Consider the following 12,652-nt stretch of genomic DNA (forward strand, 5'->3'; position numbering starts at 1 on the left):
GATGCACTAGGAAGATGAGATGATACATTTAGCAGTATATGTATCAAAAATGGGTTTGTGGGTCCATTTCTCCAAGACTACAGCTTTCTCTAAAACTGTTGATCCAAAAGAAATTTAGATCACAAACATCAAAATTTCCCCTCAACATGCAGATTATGGGATGCAAACCTAAAATCTCCATTCCCTATGCGAATTCATTTCACATAGGAATCTTAAACAAAGTACCAAACTCTTTTATCCTTACAAGTTACGGTAGTTCTACTGTCCGGCGAGAATCTTAAAAGTTAATTTTAATCTAAAATGATATATTATCTATTTCAAAAAGTTATACAATTAATAATAATTTAATTATAATCGAAAATATTACATTGCAACGAGTTTTAATTTAAAATATTACTTTATCTACTCTAAAAAGTTACACATGTAATAATTCCGATTACGACCAAGAATGTTACGTGAGTTTATTGACGATAATATTTTAGGTTATAATTAGAATAATTATTCAATTTACATGATTTATTATAAAGAATATAATATTTCGGTTTCAAATTAAAATATTACTCAATTTACTTTAAAAAGTTACATAATAAATTTTTCGATTACCACTTTTTTTAATCTTATATTAATCGGTTATATTTACATCCCTTCAAGTTAAAGTATAGGAAAGTTAAACTTTCTCTTTTAGTATATTGTTGTGTGGAACGAGGTTGTTTTTTTTTTCCCAACGTGTTCATCTTCACAAGGAAATGATGTCATTCATAGAATCGAAAGGTCTGAAGTTGGAGTTAATTCCGTTTTATTTTCAAAGTAATTAATGTTTAAAGTCGGAGTCTACTTCCATGGTTCAACTAATTTGAAATACACATTCCTTTTTGCCCTTTCTTCTATTGGAATAGACCACCGATTTTCAATATTTTAAGCTGATTTTGATCACTATCATCCATTTTGGTGTAACAAATTTCAGCGGTTGCCCATTGATGGTTGAATTTCCGGACAGAAGAAAATAAATTTTAGGATACACAATGTGGTTTGGTCTTTGCTTTGTATAAATGCAAATGATTTTCATGGGTTTGGGTGGAGAACGTCCCTACCATGTGATAATCAAATGTATTTTTGCCATTAAGATCAAATGTTTTCTTTTTATCATTCGTTAACACAACATGCAATGGATGTACTTTTAGCTTAGCTCTAGTTTGAGCCTTTGACAGGGAAATTGCGAAATCAAGCGTTGGTGTAATGGATGGTTTTCATTCACCAATCAATTTAAGAATAGGATAATGATAGATAATAATAACAATATTGATTCCTATACTTATTTAGAGATAAAATCTAATTACACGATGTAAAACTCTTTAATTTTTTGTATTTTTGAGATTGTTAGATGAGTAAAAATAGACAGCCGACATTAACAATAAAAATAAGATGTTCACTGGAAAAAAAGATATAATTTCAACCGTCTCCTCCAACGATCCTAAAACGTATAAACCTTAATAAATTTTACATTGAGTAAATGTATTTAACTCATTTAGGGGCAATATCCACTTAACAATGTAAAAAAAAATTAGTTTTACACGTTTTTAATATCATTAGATGAGTGAAATAGACGTTTGAAACTAACAGTAAGAAATGAGAATATACTCTTTGAAAAAAAAATCTCAACCGTTTATTTTTACTCGTTCAACTATCCTAAAACGTATGAAGTTTAATAAACAATGAGGCAATGATGGAAGAAAAAGAATGAGAAGGTAGACCCACACACGTGTACAGAGTGGTCCTACAAGTTGTAGAGCAGGAGTTTGGGTCTACCCATGGGGGAAATTTTGTTCGTGTAGTTGAGGTCAACATCTCAATCATGGAGGCATTATTTTGGTGGATTGACTCATCTCTGCCACTCAAAATCTTATTTTATTTTACCCTAAAGATAAAGAAGAAGAAAACAAGACATAAAACAAAGATTTCACCCTCATTACCCATTAACATCCTTTTGGTGGGGAACCTTTTTTAGCTTTCCTCCTTTTGCCGCTGGCCACTCAATATCTCCATCACTCAACAAGCAGAACAATAAATTCTTACAAAACAAAACCCAACAATTCTACCTTGTTAACTAAAACCTAAGAATCCTTTGGATGTTTTCTCTATACAAATATTTCTGCTCTCCTTTTGTTTTCTTTTTCTTCTTATTTTATAATCAGAATTTCAGCCCCTTTACTGAAATTTCGGTGTATGCTTTCATACTTTAATTTCATCTGACGTAATTTATGCGTTTAATTTTGTAATGTTATTAAAAGAATCCAATCAATAGACATGTAAATTTATTATTGTTTACATTTGATTGTTTAAACTTCTAAATGACAGTGTAAGTTATAACCGAATAATGACAAAATAGAAGATTATAAGTCATCAATAAAATAAGAAACTACCAAGTTAGACCTATTAATTACATATGGAAGGAAAAGGAATCAAACTTAATCCAATTAAAATTGAGTGATTAAATCTCAAATTTCTTACACATTTTTATTTCTAAATTATAATGAGGATAACGCCAAAAAGAAGTCTGGATGAGCACTAATTCGGTGTTTAATAAAATTCTATATTTATCTAAGTTTATTTTAATTAAAAAACGATTAAGTGTATTGGGTTAAGTAAAGATTATTCAAATGAAATGCAATTTTATTTTAAAACCGAACCTAACCTAATGTTGGTACTTGGCTTCTTAACAGAACTTGAAGGGTACAGTGGGGGGGGGGGGGGACGTGGAAAGCGAGTTCACATGTATGTTGACTAGAGTCCACATCCTCCAGCCAAGCAATGTCTTACTAGTAGAGATGAACATTTGTCGGATTTCAATCCGATCCGGATCGGTTTTTATCCGATCTGGTTTTTTCTCATAGAAAAAAAACCGATTTATAAAATAATCGGTTCGGTTTTTAACCGGTTTGGAGGGCCGGATATCCTAACCGGTGTAACCGGTTTCGGTTTTAAAAAAACCAGTTTTTTTAAAAAACCGGTTATAAAAAAACCGATTTTAATATTCCAGATTGCTCATAGGGAACCGATTCCCCCCCAAGGGGGTACCGATTCCTCACTGAATGGTTTAACTCCGAGATTTCCAGAATGTTCGGAGGGAACCGATTCCCCCATAGGGGGTACCGATTCCCCCCTATTCAACGATCGAAATATTTGAATTTTACACTTAGGGAACCGATTCCCTATGAGAGGAAACCGATTCCCTATGAGAGTGTACCGATTCCCCCACGCTCCAAGCATTTTTATTAAATGTTTTCACACTTAAACGGCTATATTATCTTCATTAATTATCACTAACGTTCAGAAGTGATTTAAGGTGTATTTAAGCAAGCTTAGAAGCCATTGATCAAAGACAAGAAACATCAAGCAACTAGAATCAAGAGAGAATCAAAGAGAAAGCATCAAACCTCAAGTTCGATAAATTCAAATACTTAATTGAAATACTTAATTAACTCAACATAATTGAAATACTTAAATACTTCCAAGTTTGATAAATTCAAATACTTAAAAACTTCCAAGTTCGATAAATTCAAATACTTAAAAACTTCAAGTTCGACAATTGAAACAAAGTTTACGATAATTGAAATAAAGTTATAAAATAAACTACATTGCCATCTCTTCTCCATCATCTTCGCCTTCTTCGTTTGGAGGGGATATTCCAAGTTCGACTTCTTCAATGTGTAAGTTTGCTTCCAAATCGGCATCAATTGCATCTTCTAGGGTGGTGATATGTTGCTTACGAGCCGCTCCATCCAAATAATCCTTTAAACAAATGCATACTTCCACCGACTCGGGACTTAGTCTTGATCTCCGTTGCGATATAACCCTGCCACTAACAGAAAAAGCGGATTCCGAAGCTACCGTAGAAGCTTGGACGGTTAGTAAATCACGGGCCATGGCGGCTAGAATCGGAAATTGTGCTTCATTTTCTTTCCACCAAGCCAAAATATCCAAACTTTCAAACTCTTCAAATGTCATTTTTGATAGAAAATCGCATGACATATAATTTCCCAACTCGCTACTTGGGGTGGTAGTACGTGATCGTTTGGATTGGGAATTTACAAGAGTGTTAAAAAGATTCAAATTTATGTTACTTGGACGTCTACTAGATGATTCCGCATTCATTCTCATTTGATCGTGTATTACACTACTTGATCCGTATTTAGTTAAATAAATTGCAAACATGTCTCGAAAACATTTGTTAAAATAATTTATTTAGTTTTGGACAAAGTTGGGTTCATCATCGGTTAGATTAAAAGCAAACGCAATTTGTTCAATTAGTGTTTCAACCCCACCAACATTTAACGTTGGGTTTAAAGCGGCGGCACAAGTAAAAATGGGGGGAATCTCCTTAAAATATTTTAAAAGTTTTTCTTTCATTGCAAAGCCAATTTCTTGAAAAACTTCGGTTTCAAATTCAAAGTCATTTAGTCGGGTAGCCAACAAAAATATTTGATTAAGAACCAACGGGCTAGTAGGGTAATAAACACCGGATAAAAAAGTTGTTGCATTTTTAAAAACCTCAAGCAAATCGGTTATTTTGGCTATAGTTTCCCAACTCGAATCCGGATAAATGTTTGGGACATGACCCCTCTCGAAAAGCCAATCATAAAATGTTTGCAATGTTTCCCTTTGCCTTAAGGCAGTATGCATCATCATCCAAGTTGAGTTCCAACGAGTTGGACAATCCAAATTAGGACCCAAAGCTTTTTTATTAACGGACTTACAAAATCGTTTATAATCATTTAGTCTTTTGTTGTTGTTACAAAGAACCGATTTTATCATTGTTTTAAATTCTAATCTAATCGGCTCAATAACCTCCAAACCGGCTTGCACGGATAAATTAATTATGTGTGCAACGCAACGGGTATGAAAAAACGCACCGTCTAAAATCGGTGAAAGTAATATTTTCAATCTTGGAACCGCGTTTGTATTATTCGATGCATTATCAAAGGATATAGAAAAAACTTTATTTTCTAATTTATAAAGACAAATTACCCTTTTTAAAAGTGTAAATAAATTAGCACCGTTATGTGGCTCACCGAATAATTCAAACGCGATTGTTCTTTTCATCATTTGCCAATTATCTTGATCTAACCAATGTGACGTAACGGCTAAAAAAGAATTTCCGGTATTATGAGGGGAACTCCAAACGTCACATGTAAGCGACACACCATAACGGTGTTCTTGGAATCCTAAAATCATTTTTTCCCTCGCCGTACGCCACATTTTTATAGCATCTCTTCTAAAGGTAGTACGACTTACTTGAGTATAGCGTGGTTGCATTAGTTGTTGAATTGTTATCGTGAAATCTTCATCATCAAAGTGGTCGAACGGCAATGCTTTTGTAATCACGAACTTTGTAACGCTTCTCGTAATTTTTCGTTGTCGTAAACAAAAACACCACCTTGCGGTGTAAGATTCGATTGACTAGGATCCTATCTTGAGCGAAGTGCCTTGCATGATTTTGTCAAATGGTTCTTCAACGTTGTGTTTCCTTCCGATGCAAGAAACTTTAGACAAAGTTTACAACGCGCCCTCCTCGAGCCATTTGACATCTCACATAAATCGTAGTGATCCCAAATGTCTTTGTTTCGAGTGTGTTCGATCACTCTCACGACTTCAAGGTTTCCCCCGACGGAAGATTCAGCCGTGTTACTCATGATGAACAAAAAATTACAAAAGTAAGATTTGAGAGATGTTTAAGTGTTGTGTAATAAGATTTGAGAAATTTGTAATCAACCAAATACATCCCCAACCTATTTATACATGTTTAGGGTGGTAAAATGGTAATTTTTTAAAGAAAAAAACGGTCAAAAACGGTCACAAACCCCCCCCCCAACGGCTATATTAACGGCAAGTTTTTTAAACCCAGACCGGTTTTTTTCCGGATAAAAACCGGTTTTTTAACCGGTTTTTTTCAAACCAATTTTTTATCCGGTAAAAAAACCGGTCTAGGTTTTTTTCTCCAAACCGGTTTAAATAACCGGTTTAAAAAAAATCCGATCCGGTTAAAAAAAAACCGGTTTTTCCCAAATCCGGTTTCGGATATTTTTTTCGCAAAATCGGATATTCGGATTTTTTGTGCACCCCTACTTACTAGTCCCCACAACAAAAGCTGATCCCAACATATCTATACAGTTTCAAATCGCGGCCGCAGTCGAGTTTTCGGTCATTTTGTGTTTACCGTGCTTTTGTCCGTCGCGGGCGCTATCGCGGGTGTAGTGGGGTAATTCGGTCGGCGGTGAAACCGCTATTTCGCGGGCGCTATCACGTTTTCGGAACGTGATTTAAAACCCTGTATCTATCCTCAAACATGGGCTATCCTCAAACATGGGCAATATCCAGCTACTAGGTTATCAACACATTATACTTATTCACATCAACCAAGCATACGTGTATATGTATGGCTAAACGATTAAAGAAAAAACTTTGAAATAGAACCAGAATTCTTGAACCTCTAGTGGGAAAGAATAATGGAATTTGCAATTTCTTTCTATACCAAAGATTACCTTCCCAGTTGTCAAATTTGGAAGGAAATAACAAATAACCAATGATACATGAACAAATTTCATTCAGCAAGCTAATCACCCAAGTTTTCTTCCTAGCATGAAACTCCCTATATTATAACAACATTACATCGATGTCATCTATCATTTAATGTTGGCTCTATTAATTTGGAGCGATTGGTTTATAATGCGATGAATACATATGAAGAAAAGGAATTACCTCTGAGGCATGCCACTATCCCACTGGTTGAGTCCATCAAAAACCTTCCAGCTATTTTTTTTCTTTCCATTTTCACTCGAGGTTACACACGTCTCCTCACTCCCAAAGCCACCTTGGGAGTATTGATTCAAATGGGTGTTTGATGCCCTCAAATAAGAAACTGAAGGAAATTGCAATATAGAGAATGCACCATTTTCCCCATTCATGACCACCACTAGAACAATCCTTAGGGCCCACAAAACCCAACAGTATTTAGAAAGGTCTAGCTAGTCACTGTCACTACCATGTCTATCTGAAAACAAAAGAATCAAGTATTTTTACTTCAGTAACATATATTTGAAATGAAGAAACATTGAGAGAGAGAGGGAAGAAGCCGTTACTTCTTGATGGTCTTTTCCCTTCCATGGCTTCTCTCTTCCCCTGGCAACTAGAACAAAGGAAAGGACCGTCCCATGGACGAAACTTTACTGAATTAGATTTGCCAGCATGAATCGAAATACCCTCTCCAGGTTTCATCTCTATTTGACAGATTGCACACATGAACAGCTTAAACATGTTGCACAGTGGATATTTTGTAACCAACCTGCACCCAACAGCAAGTCATGCCCCACAGAACAGACAAAAAATATAAAATAGATCTGATAATTGATCTGTGCTGATCGATGTGAAAATTTAAAACTACTAAACAATATAGTGGATTCTCGTAAACACAAACCTTTCTGAAAGCATAGCAGATCCCTCTTCAAATAATTCTTCCACCACATCAGGCTCCATGTATTCTTCTTTATCATGAGAAGATGATCCAGAATTCTTCTTGTGAAACATGGACTTAAACATACCTTTGCCTGGCTTCTTTGGTGGCGGCAAAGGAGCAGCTGGCTTCTCTGGTGGTAAGATATCAACAACAATGCAGGTTGTATCATCTCGAAGACCCTTTGACTGTACAGCTTCCTGTTCATTGAAGAGCAAGGAATAAGAAAACATGAAAGCAAACTTATACTAACATATGCAAAAGCCAAAAGGGCATAATGCTCCCAGCAGCAATATTTGAAGAATATAACGCAAAGGAATATGAGTGTACTTTCACAATCTGAGCAGCAGCTGCATCTGGTGGCAGTCCGCGACAAAAATCAAGAGCTTCTTCAGCTGATAAAGCATCCCAAACACCATCACTAGAGATGATCATCCTACCACCAACTGTAGATAACTGCAGAAAATAAACTAGTAGGTAAAATAAAACGATTATTAAGAATCAAGAAAATTTGTTTTCTAGTTTTAGATAAAACATTCAGTCAAAACCAGAACCTTTCAAAAGAAAACTGATTAAGAATCTATATGCAAAAGCACTTCAATGTGCGAGTATAGGACACGTGAGGATATGAAAATAATGGCTCTACTATGTACATAACTAGCATGAACTTGAAATGGTCGTATGTGGTTAGAAGTTCAAGGAACTCCATTACAGCCAAGAACATATCCAAACTCTTAAAACAGTTGCATGGGGGAGGGGGAATTAGCATGTTGTGAAACAAAATGTACAGAATAACGGTTATATCCACATCACTCCATGATGCTCCACCCCACTTCTTTTTTATTTTGATATTATAAAAAAATGTTTATAATTTATTTATGAACATATTGGCAGTATATATAATTACTGGTATATGTAAAATGTAAATATATAAACATATATATAAAATAAATATCACAGATATGATATTAGTATATATATTTGGTATATGTAAAAAATCACATATGGAACTAGAAAACACATAATTCCAATTGCCCCCCTTATAAAAAATGTCAAGATCTGACTCTATTGAGCACACATGTTAAGAATATATCAATTACATTATGCATGAGGATTATGAAAGACAAACCTTTACTTGCTTTACATATGGAACAGGAACGATGAACTCCCCAACATCCATATCACCAATGGATCGTGAAAGACACAAGCCTCCAGGCCAACATCTCAAAGGACCAATCTATAAAATAACCTCACCGTTAGGTCACCATCTTTGATCCACACAATTTATCAAATATAGTTCACTCATACTGCAGATACTGAAATTCTCTAACGAGAATCAATTTATCATCCTTTACAAACATATGAGTATCATGATAATTAGATCTGGCAACAAATCAAGACAGATACTGAAAAAGTTGTAGATAATTATAACTGTTACTGTTAGAATCAGCCGTGTATAAGTATTGTTTGTTTATGAATCTTTTACAATAAGGATAAGTCTTAGGAGTTTATTTATAAACCATTGTAATCTCCTAAATTCAATAATGAGATTTCTCTTTCATTACCTCTTTTATTCTTTCCTTCTTCTTCAGTCGATTTCTTTAGATTATAAAAGTTACAAAAAAAAAGTAAGTTCTACAAAAGGGTTCTCTAATTCACATTAGTTATCAAATAAGTTTACTGTCTTTTCGGTAAACTGCCAAAAGTGTCATGCATGTCTGAACCTAGCTTCTAGATTGTGTTTTACAAGCATTGTAGTTGCACATCCATTAACACTAATATCTCGAGGGGGTTAAGTTTAGGGGTAGAGGAGATACCTCTGCACCACCACCAGCATTTAGCCGACCAACCTCAGCCCCACATGCAGTGATCCGTTCCCTCCTAATAAGATGAAAACAAAAAGATCTCAATATTTAGGGGGAAATTAAATACAACAAATGCCATGACAAAAACTTACTCCACTTCATTGCATTCAAGCCTATGATCAGCTGACAAGTAATATATTCCACCTTCAGCTGATTCAAATATGCAGCGGGAATCACCAACAGATGCAACTGTTATAACCCATCCTTCTATTATCACAAATGTCACAGTTGTTCCTGATGTTTTTGCTGGAAAAAAGCAAACCATGTCTATCAAATACTAAACATGTGGTAGTAAACACAAGAAAAAGTTATTACTCAGTTCAAAAAATTAAAAGCACAAAAAGCGCCTACTTAATAATATGGTTTCTTCTCTTTATCGCAGTTCCCAATTCAATTGAATGAAGAAATTACGTGCTTATGTACACGAATTCTATAAGCTCATCTATAATCGTCTTCAAATAGAGGGTAAAATAATTAATTGGTGAAACTGCCTGGTGTTCTGTTGGTAAAGGTGGTGAATTATCAAGCTGGACACATATTGGTGATGCCAGCTTGACTATATCTAGACTAACTCAAAATTGACATCGCAAGACTATCAGTTAACTGTTGACGAAATAGTCATAAACCAAAATCTTACATGATATTATAAGAATATTGGCAAGCTGATCCATTGACAGACATCTTCTAACCTGCTATCTCTTTTAGTTGTACAAAGGAAAGCACTATATTTCCAAGTAAGAATCCGAACCAAACAGCCACACCGCTAACCACTCGTAGTGCAAATCAACTATCAAAGAACAATATCTACCAACTTCCAAAAAGCGACTCTTCCAACACATAAGCATGCTCTCTATGGAGATTCTTAATGATAAACTACCCTACATGGACCTCACAGAAAAATGAAATAAAATGATGGGAGAAAATAAAAGATTTAGTTGATTGAAATGGGATACAATCTAAGTCTACACTGATATGAGCATATGTCCTACCATTGCATGAACAATATGCATAAACAATAGCAACCACTCCGAAAGTAAGTGTATGATTATAATGTGATAAAAATTATATCTAGACAAATACTCCTTTCTCGACCAAAGCTTATCCGGTAAAACATCTGTTATAATCAAATATGTTTACATAAAAACAAAGCAACTCATACCTCTTTGTTGAAAATCTTTATCAGTTCTAACAAATCCTGCAACCAAAGCTCTTGGAAGGGCAGCAATCCATTCATCTCTATTAAGATCTAACGGCATGGCACTTAGAACATTATTTAGAAGATTCTCTTTAGTGTAAATAGCAGCAGCAGATCCATTGTGTCCATCAAAGAGCTGCCCAAAAAAAAAGTTTAGCAAGACCAACCTATAAATGAAAAAAAAAGGAAATAAAGAAATGATATGTATATATGTGTCAAATCAAACAAATTATACAGATAAATACACCAATATACCTAGCAAATAAAAGTTTATAAATACTCATATTCTAGTGATTCAAATTATAAGATTTTATTGTATCAGACACTTCAAGATCAGAGTATAAAGTATGTGATTACTGACGATCTAGTTAGTATGAGAGACCAAAAGTTCATACCCCATAAACTGAGAATGTGGTGAAACCATCTCCCATCGCTCTTTGGCATTCTGTTTTAAGCAACGTAAAATCTTCGCCTTTCTTACTATGGTTAGCTTGTCCGTGTACAATCACCGGGTCTTCAATTTTCTCACTCGCTAATTCTCGTTTCAGTAGAACTGACAGCGGAACGGTTTGATGCTCGCATCTCGAGGTCATTGTTCCAAATTTTCAAATCCAAAAACCACGTCAATAGCTAAAACTCAACCTCACAGACAAGATCTCTAACCCTCCATAAATTACACTAAAAGATCCTGTAAAATGCACGATGCAGCTTCAATAATCAAATCTAATCGCAAAATAATCGAAATAAAGAACTGAATACATCAATGATCATATTTAACATATAATATTAGACGGAAACGGCTAGGGAAAACATCAAGATCTTCCAAAAAAACTGATTTATATAAAAATTCGATAGACTAGATTCTTCATCAAAATCCAAAAACAAAATCCAAATCAATGTAGAGAATAACAAGTAATAAACAGTCCTACATATCTGCTCATCATAACAGAAAAATAAAATGAATCTAGATGTGTAAAGAGAATAAACTGGGAAAAAGATAAAAATCATATAAATATCCAAGGAAAAGAGATTGAAAATTACAAAGGAGGATTAAGAGAAATCGGTCGGTAGCCAATGATGAAGGAGATTACAAGCGAAGAGAATGAGAAGACGACGTGAGGAATTGGATTATTTGCTACGATCGAGAAACGCGGATCATGGCGTCCTGCGAAATTCCTCTCTTTTTTCTTTTTTGTTCGATCGGAAAACTGTTTTTGTGGGACAAAAAAAAAATAAAGAAATGAGAAAGAAAAAGGAAAATTAACGCCTTTTTCACAATACGGAAAGCCGGAAATGGCTTTTTTTTTAAAAAAAACAATCGCCTTTATAATATCTGGCGTGGCCAAAACTGCAGACTTCTTCTTCACTCGAGTCGGCTGCACAAACCAAAGGAGCCGTTCGTTTTCAAGCCGACGTGTGTAACTACTATGTTCTTTGGGCCCCACGATGAGTTTTAGGGTAATTGTGAACCGTTCGATTAAAGACGATTAAGAATCCAATGATCGTTATCAAATATGTTTCGTGGATATATATATTCGTGGGCCACACGTTCACCCCATTTTCCTCTTTTTAAAATCTAATTATAGTTTATGTACCTTTATATATTGAATTTTAGTATTTAATCTCTTCAATTTAATTTAATATAATTTGATTCATTTTAATAATATTATAAATATATCTAAATTGATAATACTCTTAATTATTATTGTTTAAATCATAATATAGAATCAATAATAAAAATATGATAATCGAATACTAAAGTTTATTTTAAGCAAAATTTGTTTCATCATTTTAATGTCATCCAATAATAAAAGACAATTAGTATAAACTAACTTACTTCAGTAGTTAAAGGAATCGTTATTGTTCCTAGAATGACATGTTCGAGCACCAGCAAATGTGATTGAGCATTCATTATCAAATAGTTGAGAGCATTTAAAATATATACTACTTTATAATCATCTTTAGCTTAATAAAAAAGATAATTATTATTTTAAATATTAATAATTTTGATGTGAGCACGAATTAAGCTATCTTAGAGGTTAAGAGACTCGTTATTATCTCTTGAAGTCCTGGATTTGAACACCG

General features: G+C 34.2%; 1 protein-coding gene across 1 annotated transcript; it reads right to left on the reverse strand.

Moving 5' to 3' along the window:
• Positions 1-6,465: 6,465 nt before the first annotated feature.
• On the reverse strand, positions 6,466-11,160 carry LOC120183205 (probable protein phosphatase 2C 12). Its single transcript, XM_039187946.1, has 9 exons — positions 10,963-11,160; positions 10,532-10,703; positions 9,465-9,618; positions 9,325-9,388; positions 8,637-8,744; positions 7,838-7,963; positions 7,472-7,707; positions 7,137-7,339; positions 6,466-7,048 (listed from the first exon to the last, which is right to left on the reverse strand). The coding sequence occupies exons 1-9, from the start codon at positions 11,158-11,160 to the stop codon at positions 7,023-7,025; spliced, it is 1,287 nt and encodes a 428-aa protein (XP_039043877.1). The 3' UTR covers positions 6,466-7,022.
• Positions 11,161-12,652: the final 1,492 nt, after the last annotated feature.

The sequence above is a fragment of the Hibiscus syriacus genome, unplaced genomic scaffold (assembly GCF_006381635.1).
Source record: "Hibiscus syriacus cultivar Baekdansim isolate YM2019G1 unplaced genomic scaffold, ASM638163v2 tig00003725_pilon, whole genome shotgun sequence".
In the NCBI taxonomy this organism is placed as follows: Eukaryota; Viridiplantae; Streptophyta; class Magnoliopsida; order Malvales; family Malvaceae; genus Hibiscus; species Hibiscus syriacus.